Source organism: Equus caballus, chromosome 16, assembly GCF_041296265.1.
Source record: "Equus caballus isolate H_3958 breed thoroughbred chromosome 16, TB-T2T, whole genome shotgun sequence".
In the NCBI taxonomy this organism is placed as follows: Eukaryota; Metazoa; Chordata; class Mammalia; order Perissodactyla; family Equidae; genus Equus; species Equus caballus.
The window spans coordinates 48995617-49010165 of NC_091699.1; the positions used below are offsets into that span (position 1 = coordinate 48995617).

At 52.4% G+C, this 14549-nt stretch overlaps 1 protein-coding gene across 16 annotated transcripts in view; it reads right to left on the reverse strand.

Annotated features, from left to right (window-relative positions):
* Positions 1–5747: 5747 nt before the first annotated feature.
* DAG1 (dystroglycan 1) overlaps positions 5748–14549 on the reverse strand; it is a 59286-nt gene continuing 50484 nt past the window's right edge. For all 16 annotated transcript variants that reach the window (XM_070237601.1, XM_005600662.3, XM_001497613.7 and 13 more), the window contains one exon: positions 5748–10534. In XM_070237601.1, coding sequence (XP_070093702.1) covers positions 8135–10534 — 2400 coding nt within the window. In that variant the 3' untranslated portion in view covers positions 5748–8134. The remainder of the gene's footprint in view (positions 10535–14549) is intronic.

The following is a 14549-nucleotide window of genomic DNA, read 5'->3' on the forward strand; positions in this document are numbered from 1 at the left end:
TAACTCCACTGCCCATGCATTGCTCCCAAGAAAGCTAATTAAGCCCCATTGCTGTTAGAGTTACATGCTTTCAAAGGCTTGTTATGACAAGAAAAAATAACGAAGTCATGGTTTCTCCAAGTTGTAAGCATCCAAGTCAAAACACACTGTTTTCCTTGCCCCCCACACCCCAGACAGGCTTCCCGGCTGCTTTGCCTATCTCATTCATGCATGCATGCCCTCATTGTCCTTCAGCCAGTGCATACCCAACTCCTACTCAGTGCCAGACCCAGAGAAGACTGGGACCTGCCCTCAAGGGGCTCAGTTTGCAGAAAGAGAGAGAGAGGTACACAGATTATTCCCATAAACTACAGAAAATGCTACCTCAATATGTATTGCAATCCTTCCCACTAGGATCCCAGTTCCCATAGAATTCCCTCCACCTACCTCTGTTCCGTGGATGTGAGGGGGAGGGACAGGCCCAGTAGAAAATCATGCCCTTAGGCCCTCTCCTAATCAGCCCACATGTCCTACTCCAGGTAACAGAGATTCAGACATGACTCAGACAGTTCAGGAGAAGGGGCAGCTTGCTCAGCCCTTCCATCAGGCTTAGTTCCACACATCCTCAGGGTAGTCTCTTAGAGGCGGCCCTACCTCCTGACCCCTCTGTGGCTCTGCTACTGCACACTACTGAGAATCACTCCTTACCACCAGGGATTTCAGGCCATGTGACATAGTCACTCTCTCCACTGAGCTTCATCTTTGTCTGATCAGAGTGGATTGTGATAGGGCTTGTTTGCCCTGTCATCTTACTCAGTGCCCAGGAAGCTTCCAGGAGTCACCTAAAGAGTTCCTGCCTTCCAGGAAAGATGGATAGAATGGGGCAGGGTCTCTGATCGTGAAGGAAAATCCTTATGGCAAGTAGAAAGGGCCATTGTCCCTTAGGCTTCTGCTAGCATCTACTAGGATGTATGATTTCAATTCGGTTCAATTCAATTTAAATTTTAGTTAAATTTGGCACTTTTGCGCCCTAGTACAAGGACGGCACCATACTAGGCCCCAAGGATGCAGCAGAAACCAAGACAGTTGAGCCTACTCTACCCTCACGGAGCTTGCAGTCTCCAAGTCTGACCTTTGCCTGGCTGCTGCTCAAAGCCCTGAACCTGGAGGGCTTGACTGCTGATCCTCAGTGCAGGACTGCTGTCCTGCCCTGCAGTGGGTGTGGCCAGAGCATCACCAGGCCAGGCTGTGAGGGCTAAAGTCACAGTCAGGCATCATGGTTGTCTGAGGAGAGCCCTCCCTGGCTCCTCCACTTTCTGGGCTGGGTAGCAGCAGGTATCAGTTGAGCAGCAACATCAACATCAGTGGGTTACCACTGCTATTTATGTATTAATAACTCCTCCAGCAGGGAGGCCTGGCATGGGCATCAGTTTTCCAGAAAGGTGGTCTTTCTGACAATGAGTTGACAGTGCAGATTGAGTAATTCATAGTAAAACTGGACAAAGGACATCCTCCATTTGCCACTGAGAGCAGAAAGACCACATGTTCGGCTGAGCCCTCCCCCACTCTGTCTTTGCTGATTCCATCCAAACCCACCCTCCATCCCCTAATCTGCTCTAGGGATCTTCTTGGGGCTCAAGGGTGGCTATGTCCCTCTCCTAGCCCTGTCTGGCACAGGGCCTGAGGAGGCTGGAGGTTTAGGAGTAAGCTGATGTGCTGCTAGGACTCAGGGTAGGACTTGGGGGGCACAGTGGTTGCTGAATCAGAGCCACTGGGGTCACAGAGGATGCTTCCTCAGTCTCTCATTTGCACTCTAATAATTGTACTGGACACAAGAAGGCAGAGCTGTGCTCCCCATGTGCTCCTCAAACAAGAGCAGGACTCCATGCCCTTGAGCATCCCACAAGCCCAGCTCCTTGAGCAGCCCAACTCAGGGACTGTTCCCTGAGGCTAAGTTCATCAAGGACAAGCTGGTCCTCTCCCCCAGGCACGCCCAAAGACAAGCTGCTGCCATCTCCCAGCAGGACCTCCTCACCCCTGCCATCATGGGTTGGAGCCAGCCCCTTCACCTTTCTCTCCCAAGACCTTTTGCAACAGAGGTGCTGAGGAAAGTGGAGATTGATCCCTGGAAATGGAATTGGTCTGACCTGAGCTCCTAGCCGTTTCCACAAGTCCCAAACTTGAGCTTTGCCCTCCACAGCCTGTGGCTGGGACAGCATGAGGACAGAAGGCAATAGTACCCTCAGCCCTGGCCCTGGGAGCCCTGGCCAGCTGCCACTGGATGTTCCCTTCTGTCCTAGTGGGTGCCCAGAGCTGTGGAGACAGCTTTGGGCAAAGTGTTCCTTGAGACTTCAAGGTGCCCCCACTCCAGGGTCGACCCAGAGAAAGTGAGTCATCTGTTGCCCCATCCTAGTCGGCTTCTAGCGCCAACAGTTTTCCCCCAGGGCCACAGACTGGGGAGACCCCCAACCATGCAACTGGAGACGCCTGGCTTCCATCCAGGGCCCTCCCAGATCCCACAGTACTTTAGGCCCTCAGGAGCTCTAAGGCTGGAGGAAGAGGAGACTGGGGAGCATCCAACAGGCGCTGGGTCCTACTGTGTGCAGGCCCCGCACTGGCCTCCAGGGCACGAAGCCTGGAGGCATACAAAAACTAAAGCGAAGGAGTGAGCAGAGGAAGAGTCCTTATTGTTTTCGCCTATATACATCTCAATACTGGCGAAGCCCTAGGAGCGGGGGCCATTCGGAAGCCAGGGCCCCAGACTCGCCCCTCCTATTCCCTGCCGGCTTCCCTGTCCGAAGGAGAACGGCCCCGGCGAAGGGCGGATTCCGAACCCGAGCTACACTTGCCCCAGTGCCCTCAGGGACTGTGCAGCAGTGGCTCAGCGAGAAAAAAACCGGCCCAGTTGCACCCCTAGTCCGCGGCCTACCTCCGGGCGGTGTCCCGCCGCCTGCCAAAGGCCTTAGCCCTGCCCACAGCCCCGTTCGGCCCCGCCCTCCCCCAGTCCTTAGTCCAGCCATCTGTGGTCTCAGCTCCGCTCTTGGCGGCACTCCGCCGGATCCTCCGGGCTAGGCCTTAGCCCCGCCCACGTCCCACCCCTCCCAGCTCTCAGACTCTCCCCACAACAGCTGCGTTACTTAACCCCGCCCGGAGTCCGACTCGTCAGCCCTGCCCACAGTTGGCAGGCTTCCTCTCGCCTCTGGCGCCACCTCCTGGGAGTCTGCGAGCACTGTCCCTCTCTTAGGCCCAGAGCTACTGGCAATTTGCTCTCTGCTGTACTCATCCGGCGGGCACCTGGAGCACCCCCAAGGTTCAGAGCTGCCCCCATCACCACCCCGAACCCACCAGGGCACCGTCCTGGCCACTAGGAGCCTTCCACAGTGACATGAACAAACCAACTTCGCTCCACTCCAGCTGAGACTCTAGGGTCACGTCCACCAAAGTTGGAGGCAGCTCAGCTAGTGAGGGCCCCAGTGGCCAGGTCTCCGTGCTGCGCTTGCCCCAGGCTATCCTCAGGCGGCAGGCAGCCTCCTGCAGGAACACCCCACCCCCAGCAGATTGGAAGCCTCACTTTGAATCTCACACCCTATCTTTTCTGGGTCTCCGTAAGGGAAATGGTACCCAGCATCCCCCAGTGGGAGTTTCAAATAATTCTTTACTGCTCTACAATATGAACACAATTTTACAATCAGAAAAAAACCTAAAGTGTTTGGGTCACATTTAGAATTGAATGTGCCTTGCACTAGCCTCTCTGGGCCTCAGTCACCTTGTCTCAAGATGGTGCTGAGAAGATAGGCAAAGCAGGAAAAGAGTAAGTCATTAGCTGATTGATATTTTTAAGATATAGTAATATTATAGAGAGGAATGAAGCTTACCCTCAAAAGACTGATGCTTTAGAGGAGCTAGGAAAGGGCCTGGCGTAGGAGCTTTTTCAGCCTGTTAGGAACAAGTGGAGGCCAAGCTGGGAGCTGCAATAGGGCAAGTCATGTAGAACCTCCAGTCTCCACCAAACTGGTGGTATTCTAGAGGTCTAGGCTGGCCAGGAGGTCCCAGACACCCGAATATTCCCCAGCTAATAGCCCTGGCCCAGGCCTGGCCCAAGGATCTTGGCCCAAGACAGTGTCTTTATACCAGGAGACAATGCAGATTCTTCTAGCCTCACTTAGATTCTCTGTCTCTTTCACAGGCAGAGGCGTTGGTAGTGACTTGTCATCCCAATTCACCCCTCAGTTCCCAGGGTGTCTCAGAACCCCTTGGAGACCCAGTGCTGTCCCCCCTCACAGACGGGAAAGCCAGGCCAGATATCCCAGGAACTTGCCCTGGGTCAGAGGCAGATGAGAAGGCAGATTCCTCTGGGTCTGACAGACCCCTCCTCCCTCCCTGTGTCCCTTCCTGCCTGCCCCTTCCCTCTACCACTCCCTCTCCAGCTCAAAAGACCTGAGTAGACAGTCCCCACCCCACCAAGGAGAGGTTAGGGTCCTGGCACGAGAGTGTTGGGAAGCAGGGGTCTACCAAGCCAGACAGTAGATATTCCCAAAGGAGAGGGCAGAGCAGAGGTCTGAGGTCCTGTGGCTTCTCTTCCTGCCCTGCTGACCTTCCTGTTCTCTGCTTGAGTCTAGGACAGTGAGTCCACTCATAATCCAGTGGAATTCCAAATTCAGGTTAAGCAGAAGTTCCTGAGGCCAAGAGAACAAGGGGAGAGTCACTTCCTGGGTACCTCGTGCTAAGCCTTAGTGGGTGAGGTGTGTATCGCTGAACAGGTACGGGGTGGGGGCGGGGGTGCAGCCTTTCCTGGGACATACCAGTGTCGTATTTCACAGTTATTTGACCCTCAACAACTCCCCATTCTGGGACTCAGCTCTATTTGCAATATGGCACCATTCTCCACTCTGGGTCCTGAAGGTTGTAAGCAGAGCAGCAGCCTGGGGGCTGTAGGTGGAAATGGTGAGGACCCTGTGGCGATGGGGGTGAGCCCAGAAGAGGCACCAGTTGTTCTGTGACCAGTGGCCCCTGATCATGCCTCCAAAGACACAGCTGCTGCATCCCCCTGCTTCCCACACCCTGGGCAGTTCCCGGGACAACCCAGCCACTTCCTGGCACTAAGTCATGATAAGCCTACCCAGCTGGCCTGTCCATCCCAGGCAGGGCACATAGAGGCAGGCTCTCAGAATCTATAGGCCCAACCAGACCAAAAGAGCCTGGCCAGAAATAATTTTCCCCTTTTCCCCACTCCAAGGCCAAGCCTTCCTTGAGATTACCTGGGAGACTGGCAAGCCCAAAGCCCACAAGGCAGTGGGCACAGGAGCTGGAGCCAGAGGAATCCCTTAGTCCCCATTTTTGCAAGGGTCCAGACTCAGGGAACCCTGCCCAGGAGCTGCAGGGGCTGACCCACTCTGGGACAGATGGCATATGGCAGGACCTTTCCCACCACCCTCCCACCCCACCCAGTCTCACTGGGTTTTCTGCCCTTGCACCCCACTCTACAGATGAGGAAATTGAGGCTCAAGGAGACTTGTCTCAGCTGACTCAGGTGGAAGAGTTGCTTAAAGAGGGCTCACACGTCAGCAGAGCTTCTGGAGCATACACTCACCCCTCCCAGTGGACACAGAAATAGTAAGGTTGTGGAGGCTATCGAGTCAGCTGCTCAAAGGCCACCTCTGAGTGAGCCTGGCTGGGTCCCCTCTTCTATCACATGGACTCCAGCTCCCCACCACTTATGTCCTAGAATGTGTAGGAGCCAGGGAAACAGATGCTTGGAGGCAATGGCATTGTAATAAAGACGCTGCTTTTATTTAGTTTGATATGTTTCTATACAGAATGCAGAAAACACATCTTAAAATCATATAGAAGGAAATAAAAACACATCAGTGGTTGGTGAACACTTGAATGTGAAATTGGCTCTCTGTCTCACAAAGTCCACCGGCCATCGCCTGACTGGTGCTCAGGGGAGGAGGCTGCCTACAAAGGCATTGTTGCTGTTGTTATTCTGTTCACTGCCCCATCGCCTCCATTTGCTATGGCAACAGGCCATTCTGGGCCAGCCATGTCTCTGAGTGGCAGTGCCCAATGGTGTTGCTAGGGGCAACAGAGCTGTTTGGAAGGCCTTTCAAAGCCCTTACCTGGAACATTGGGGATTGTTTATTTTTTGATGAGGTCATCAAAAATAATCTCACCAGGTCAGACCCTACTTGTGCTCGTGACTCTGGGGCACTGCGGAAACTCTGGCTTGGAAGCACTAGGCCCAGTCACAGAGGTCTGCTGAGCGCTCATCCACAGACTCCCACAAAAGGGGCACTGCTCACTCAAGTAATCCACTGGGGGCTGGGGAGAGCAGAGGGACTGAGCCTTGTGGGAGAAGGTGCAATGGGAAGCTCCCCGTACCCTCCTACCTGCCCTCCCCTCCTGAGGCAGCACACATGAATCCTCTGCAAAAACGGTCGATATGGCTTAGAAGTGGCTGCTCGGTGTGCAAAGGGAGCCTGGGTCCACCCACCTGCCCTCAATCACTGAAGGGATACATTATTGCAAAAGGCATTCCTAAAAGGTACCCCAAATAACTCCCAGACATCAGGAATAGTCATGTTCAAAATGGTTTCTTCCAAAGGAGGAGAATCAAAGCAGAGTGGGTACCCCTGAGACATGGGACAGAGATCCAGATGGATGGATGGACATTCTGCTAAAAAAGGCAAAAGAAGCCCCAGTGTAATTCTAGAATTTAAACTGTTAGGAAAAGGAGGGGAGAAAAAATCAAAATGAGCAAAGCCGTCAGTTCCATGGAATCAACACTAAGAGGTTGTACAAACTGCTGTAAGCATCACCATTTTTAATCTTTTTTTTTTAATAAAACAATTTGAGGCTGTATAAAAACTTTAGTAAAAAATTAGCTTTGAGAACCCACAGATTTTTACTATGAACTATTGCTGGCACTCCTCCCTAGCCAGAAGACCCTTCCCAGTCATTCAGGCCCAAGGCCTGGGACTGGAGCGCCAGAGAAGAGGGGTGGGGTGGGTCAGGGTGGGGCTGTGGACTGGTTGGGACAAAGCGGCCAAGGTCAAGTGAGGAAAGAGTATCACATGACATAAAAATATTGCATCTTCACCAAAATGTCCCCCACTGAGTGTTTCAAAAACCATGATATTCCTTTTTGAGGGAGGAATAACAGACAGAAGAAGGGTAAAAGAAAACAGGTTGATGTGGTCGAGTCCCTCGACCTCCCCAGGCACCCCCATAAGCAGCTGGCCCACCCTGGAGCACCTAGGTTGGGGGCCACGGCCACCACTGCCTCTTGGAGTCCCCTTTCCATGGAAATAAAGACCCCTTGGTGGTGGGCCGCTAGCATGCATGGGGTCAGGGTACGGATGTTCATGGCCCAAGAGGCCCCTCCAGCTTCCAGCCCCTGGCAACAGCGGGAGAGCAAGCCCAGCACCAGGGCCCTGGCCCTTGAGCCAGGGCCGGAAGGCCCCCAGTCAGTCTATGGGGTATCAGAGCAACCAAGTTTACGTAGTGTGAAAAAATAGGATTCCTTTGATAAAAAATACTGTCCCTTGGTCTTCTCTAAGTTTGAAACACCCTGGGAGCTTATTTTTAGCAAAGCAATTTCCCATACCCACCCCAAAATTATACATACAAGTTTAGGTAAACAGCAGATTAAATGTAAAAACTTAACCTTAACTTCTGAAAGTCCTTTGAATTTAATCTTTAGCTACTGTTTTCCATGTTACATCCTGCAGCTAGACACACGTGAATAGAAAAAACAGTACAGTTAGTGTTAAAGGCAAAACGCAGAGGGCCGGGAGGCTGCCCAGCACTGCCTGCAAGTTCATTCACGGTTCCTCGCTCCCTCCATCTACCTCTACTCCAAACGGTGCTTTCAGAGCCAGCCATCAAAAACGCAGCGAAGAATTTTCTATGAACAAACAAAAAGCTGTTAGGCAAAAAATAAAAGTAAAAATGTCCCCAAAGTCTCTCCAGCTGCTTTGGGGTTTAGGAGGACCAGAGAGGGCAGGCTTGTCCAGGCCCCGTGTGTGTCAGTGTGTGCTAGGTCAGGTGTCGGCTCCCAGTGGGCGATGGTCTGCAGGCCACGGATCTCCACAGACAATACCATGTTGTCTCCAGGGCCCTGCCCGACCCCTGCCTCCACCCAGGCGCTTGTGGATTAAGGGGGTACGTAGGGAGGGGGCGACCGGTATGGGGTCATGTTCTTGGGACGGGAGCCCTTGCCCTCCATGGGGGCTGTGAAGGGCGGTGGAGGCTGGTAGGGAGGTGCATTGGGATCCTCATCCCGCAGGGGCGTGTACTCTCCCACGGTGTCCTGGTTCAGAGGAGTGGTCTCGGGCACGCTCTGGTTGGGGTACTCGGGAGGGGGTAGGGGGGCTTTTTCCTCCTGCAGGATGAGTGGCATGCTGGAGGAGGGTGGGGGCTTGGAGTCATCCAGCTCATCCGCAAAGATGATAGGCACCCCCTTCTTGATGAAGGTGGCCTGGTCCTCAAGGGTGAGCTTGCCCTTCCGCTTCTTGCGATAGCAGATCATGGCAATGATGCCAGCGATGAGCAGAATGGCTGCAACCACCACAGCTGGAATGACTGTGTGCAGGTAGACGTCATCCTCGCTGCTCTTCTCAGGGTCCCTAGCTGGCACCTCCGTAGGTGGTGCCTCTGAGGGCACCTTCTTGGGTGGTGCCACAGGGATAAACTGTAGATGCCGGCAGCTGCCAGAGCCCGTGACAGCAATGCTCATGGCTTTGAAGTCAGGCTCCAAGGCGTTCAAGAAGGCAGCCCGAGGTTTCCCATCATCCTCAGCGATCCTCCGGCTAAGCCCCGTGATCTGCTCCTTGGGACAGGGCTCCAGAGGCAGTGTGTTGTTGGTCCATTCCACCACAATGGAGCCCCGTGTGATATTCTGCAGAGTGATGGTACTACAGTTGCGGTCCCCAAAGGCGAAGGCCAGCTTCTTCACCAGGGCAATCTTCTTATGGATGTCATTCAACACTGGTGCTGGGTCACCCACAAATTTGGCCTTGAATCGTGCAGGAGCCTTGTCTCCTTGAGGGCGCCTGTGAACATGGATCTCAAAGGCATCCACAGCTGATAAGCCCCCCTTGTCTGTGGCATGCATGAAATACTCATGCTTGCCCACGTGGCTGCTGTCAGGCAGGCCATACATGAGCTGGCTGTTGCTGTTGAACTGTACCCAAGACTTTTCACCTACAAGCTGCTGCTCCCGAAGCTTCAGAGTCAGCTTCAGCTTATCAGTCGTGGTGTCCTCGTTGTCATAGAAGGTGTCTGATGGGATCTTCACCTCAAAATAGGTGCCAACCCAGGCATCCACCCTGTCAATATGGTTCTTGAGCTCTGGTCGCTGGTTGGGTTCTCCACGGGGCACCCCACTGGTGGTGGTGCGGATGCGAGTAGGTGGGGAGGCAGTTTCCAATCTGGTGATGGGAGCTTTGGTGGTGACCCGGGGCACTGGTCGGGGTGTCCGTGGCTTCTTAGTTGGCCTTCGAGTTGTGGTGGTTGAGGAGTCAGTAGAAGGCGTGGCTGATTTTGGCGTGGATACTCTTGGCTTCTTTGTGGTAGTTGTGGGAGGGGTGACAACTGCTGTGGGCTCCACATAGCCAGGAATGGTCATTGTTGGGCGGATCTGGCCCGAAACTGTGGTGCCAGCCTCTGACACCCGAGTGGGCTGGATGGGGCCTAGAGTTGGGGTCTGAATAATGGCACCTCGAGTCCGAATGGTGACCGTGGGCTTCCCAGGAACAGGATCCCTGACCGGAGGAGCCATGGTCTCTGTTGGTGGAGCAATGGCTGGAGATGTAGGCGTGGGCACAATCCTGGATGGTGGCTCCTGGATAGCTGTGGTTGGGGGCCCAATGGCAGTGACAGGTGTGGGTGTGGCATGGATCTGCCTCCGGATGCGTTTGGGGAGAGGGGGCTTCTTGTTGGCGATATGCCAACCCACCACGGGGTAACCAAGCTGGGCAGACATAGCACCCTCCCTGGCAGGGGCCTCCACACCACGAATGTCAGGCACACTGTTCTGGTTCAGGGAGCAGCCCAGCTTCCAGGAAAGCAGGGCCCCATTCTCTACCACTTTTTTTGCATTTCCTGGCCCAGCCATGAAGGCTGACATGTCAAACAGTCTGTTATTCACCACTGGCACCAGCTTCATGTTGTGAAGTTCCACTTCTGAGAAGCTCCGCATCCTGTGGAGGAGGTCAATCCTTTGCTTTGGGGTCATCTTGGTAAGGTCAGCATCCAGAATTACCGTCAGGACAGTCACAGGCTCATCGGCAGCACAGGCAGATGACACCACATCACCAGGGTCTGGTGATGCTGCCCGCAAGGACTGTGGCTCACTGTGGTCTTCAGGGTAGACCTCAATAGAAAACACGCTGGAGGCCTGGGGGATGTGGCTCCCATTGGCCCCCAGCCGTGCAGCGCTCACGGAAATGTAATGCACACCCTTATCGGTGTCAAGGGGGAGGCCTTCCAGGGTGTGGCTCTCCGAGTCCCAGTGCAGCCAGGACGGCAAGGCCTCCTTCCCTGCCGCTGATACCTAGAAGAGACACCAGTATGAGTTCAGTGCTACTGTCACTGCGTAACCTGAAAATGATCACAACAGTTAACCACTGGCCTAGCCTGAACTGTGTGATAGGCTTGAGCTATAATTCAGAATTTTGCTCAAGCAATATGCCTGGTGTAGAGTGACTTTCCTGCTCAGAGCGGAAATGCACACAGGTCTAGGTGCAAGGTACAACTCAAGGTCCCCAAACGACTCACTTTATAACCACCACATTACATTCAAGGATAGTGGGGCACATCTGGGTAGCAAACACAGTTAATTGTATCTAATGCCTTAATTAACCCTGCTTTTCAAACCTCAACAAAAATGACAATACCCAGGATGGGAGACTAGAAACAACTATTCTAGAAGAGAGTTTATCAAAGGCATTCCAAGGAGCTCTGGTCTCTCAAAAAGAGAGTTCTATTTGGGAAATGTACAGAGCCCACCTCTGCCCTTGGAGAGCCCAGGTACAGAAGCAGGCCTAAGGAACTCATCCCCTTATTCCACCCAACAGCACCTCCCAGACTTATTTCAAGGTGGAAGTCCTTTTCCAAAAGAACATAACTGGTAATACTCAAAGAATCCAAAGGAATGCTACCATAAAGACTTCCACCATCAGCTGACAAGAGGGAAACAAGATTTCCCTTTTACCCAGGCCCCATCTAGGACTCTTCTCACCTTGGGGAAACTCCTCGACTCCTCCCCTCAGTGCAAGGAAGGTGGCACCCATTCTCTAGTCTGCCTGAAGGCACTCTCAGTTCCACTGTCCTGTCCCATCAAATCCAGAGACACACTGGCCAATAGACGGCATTTCTTACTGCCAGCCTCAGTCCAGGAATTGCCCTTAATGGCCATTGCTCGTCAGCAGAGGGACACTAAAATGCTTCCCTCCCTGTAGCAGGAAGGCCAGAGCCATGCCTGTTGGGCTCCCCAGTGGCTCTTATGCCTTGGGCTTCTGAGTGCTGGGGAGGAGACCCTAAGCTTGTACCTGATCTTCCTAGCCAGGACGCAAGTATCCGAGCAATATGCCATTCCATCAACCTTATCAGAGACCAGACACTTACCCTCCTATAAACAGGCTTCCTACCTCCAGTAAAAACCCATGAGAAGACATCTGACAGTATTAGGAGTTACTATTATTGGGGTTGTCCTTTACTGATGCCCTATATATCACTGAGTTCACTGAGGGTCTGTGAACAGTGCTGCTTTTGCGATACCCCATTCCATCAACTCTAAGGTGCACAATCATCTAATTAATGCACCAGTAAGAATCCTCCATCCCGCCATTCACCACCTACTGCAAACACAGCCAACATCAGAAATGGTAAAATATCTATAAATATGGGTGTCTTCAAATCCATGAAAAACATTAAATATATTTTTCCTTTCAAATCTTTTTAGCTACAAAAAGAATACTTATTTCAAATATTTTGGCTGAAAAACCTATGCTTTAAATTTTTCCAGTTCAATTACGTTAAATATGAAAACTGAAACATTCACATACAAACATATAAAGCAAAGGCTGAATGCTCTTGTTTTTAAAAAAAATGAAGATTTAAGGCCCAAATGGAGTAGTCAGGGAAGCATGAGATGTTTTACACGGGTGGGATAGGAATTGGGGTCCTGAAAGGTGGAGAGTAGGTGAGCGAAGGTGTGGACCCAGGTCTCTGGACACCCAAGGATGTTTCCTAATCCCACTCCATCTCAATGGCCACCACCGGGATGAGAGCACATCTGGCAGAGGGGGGGGCAGACAGAGGACAAAGGGAGGACCTATACTGGAGTTCTGGGTAAAGTCAACCAAGGAGAAGCAAACTGTAGAGGAGACTGAACAGGGCCAGGAGAGACCAGAAGAGGCTCCAGAGGTGGGTGCCAATTGGCTGGCCAAGTTCAAGGGACATTCCTGAGTGGCCAGGCAGCTAGGCCTGTGCCCAGCCCTGTGTGTTCCATCAGCACAGATGAGTAAGCAGCCCCAGTGCTTTTCCAAGTCTGTCTCTGGCTACTCAAGGTCTCTTTCTCGCTTTCTTTCTTTCTTTCTTTATTGGTGAGGAAGATTGGCCCTGAGCTAACATCTGTTGCCAATCTTCCTGTTTGTTTTTTCCCTCCTCAAAGCCCCAGTACATAGTTATACATCCTAGTTGTAGGTTCTTCTAGTTCTTCTATGTGGGACACCACCTCTGCATGGCTTGAGGAGCGGTATATAGGTCCACGCCCAGGATCCCAACCGCTGAACCCCAGGCAGCCAAAGTGGAGCACATGAACTTAACCACTACGCCACCGGGCTGGCCCCCAACAAGGGCACTTTACAACACGGAACAGAGAAGGGCCCCGCCTCCTCAAGCTTCCCAGCCTGGCTCACTTTCTTTTTTGCTGATCCCAACAGCCACCGTTCTGTTGTCCGATATTTCCTAAGGAATAAACCCCAGCTACTCTTGGTCCACGGCTCTCACGCACAGCCAGTCTTGGAAGACATACACTTATTTAAACTATGCCAAATAACATTATAACATGTTAATAACATGTAACATAACAAACATTAAAGAAAACTCCAAGTTTCACTAAGCAAATTATAATGCTCAATTGCAAACTGGGAGACGGAAGAGCAGAAGTGGTAGCTAGCTTTATTTTGATTATTGAAACAAATTCTTTCACTATCATCTACCCACAGCTTTATAGATACTTGGGAAAAGCCACGTCAGAAAAACAGAGCTAAGCCTCTCCAACCTGCTCATCTGCCTTTCCCTCTACATATTCCAGCTCCTCAGAGTCCTGGAGTCCCAGCCATGCCCTGGCCACAGGACAAGTGTCCAACCTGGATCTACAGCCCTGAAGCAGACAGTCGCCAGGATCTTGGGTACTTTTCAGACAGGAAGGAAAGGTACTAACCTGACTGTTCTAAAACCCATGCATCTCTGAGCATCTTGGTACTGGGAATGTTAGGCCCAGGCAGCACTTTGAATGGCAATGATTCATTTTAATAGAAGGGCCATAGGAAGCAAAACAAATGTGAGTTCCATAAGGAATCTAGCCAAGCCACAGACATGCTGACATCTCTGCATTTTCAAGGCCATTGGAAGAAAGCCCCTTAACATGCCTGAAGGGCTGGCAGCATCCACAATGCCTGAAGGATTCCACTTGTGGCCCCTCCCTCCCAAGGGCACTCAATTGAGGGAATGTTCTAAGATGCAACTCCTGCTCTACCCTAACAAAGCAGGAGTCCCTCAGCCCAAGGAAACTTTAAACATCCTCCTCAGCCTTCAACACTTCCAGGCTCTGGACTTCTTTTCCTCTCAGGGCCTAAGGGTGAAGTGGGATATGAAAGCTCCTTCTGAGAGATGCAGCCCCTATGACAAGCCAGGACTCATCCCTATTAATAACAGCCTACCCGAAGGGAAGCCCCATCTCTGGGAGCCTTTGGCTGAATCCCAGCTCCAGGCAGGCTGAGGCTTGACCCACCGCAGCCCATTTTCTCACCTGTGAAAAGGGGAAACAACGCCATCCTTGGATGATCACAAGGCCAGGCACATGCTGGACTCTTTATCAATGCTGGTTCCCCACTCACTCCTGTCGGCTGAGAGAGGACCCAGTACACATTGTAAGGCTGCTGCAAGAACAGGTCCAGGGCACTCTGCGGCTGGCCTTGGACCCAGCACACACTGAGGCCTTGTTTCCCAGTTCATATCCCAAAGCATCAAAGGGAAGTGGGGAGGCTGCAGGCAAGTAGAAGCCAGGCTCCTACAGAGGAATAAGGCCGAGGCTGGGGACCCTCAGAGACCTGCTTGCCTGTTAAGACCTGTCTGCCAGGAGGGGGGGGGGGCGGCGGAGCGGGTAGGGGGAGTCGGCGGAGGGGGATGGACCTGCTGCTGCAGGTGATAGCCCAAAGACCAGTATTCACCTCCTCTTCAGTCTAAAACAGGTGTGCTAAATCCTGGCATATTTGAGCATGAGATTTTGACTATCCATGGAGTCCCTGGTTTATGCATATAAAAATTTCTGCCCCAGCTGT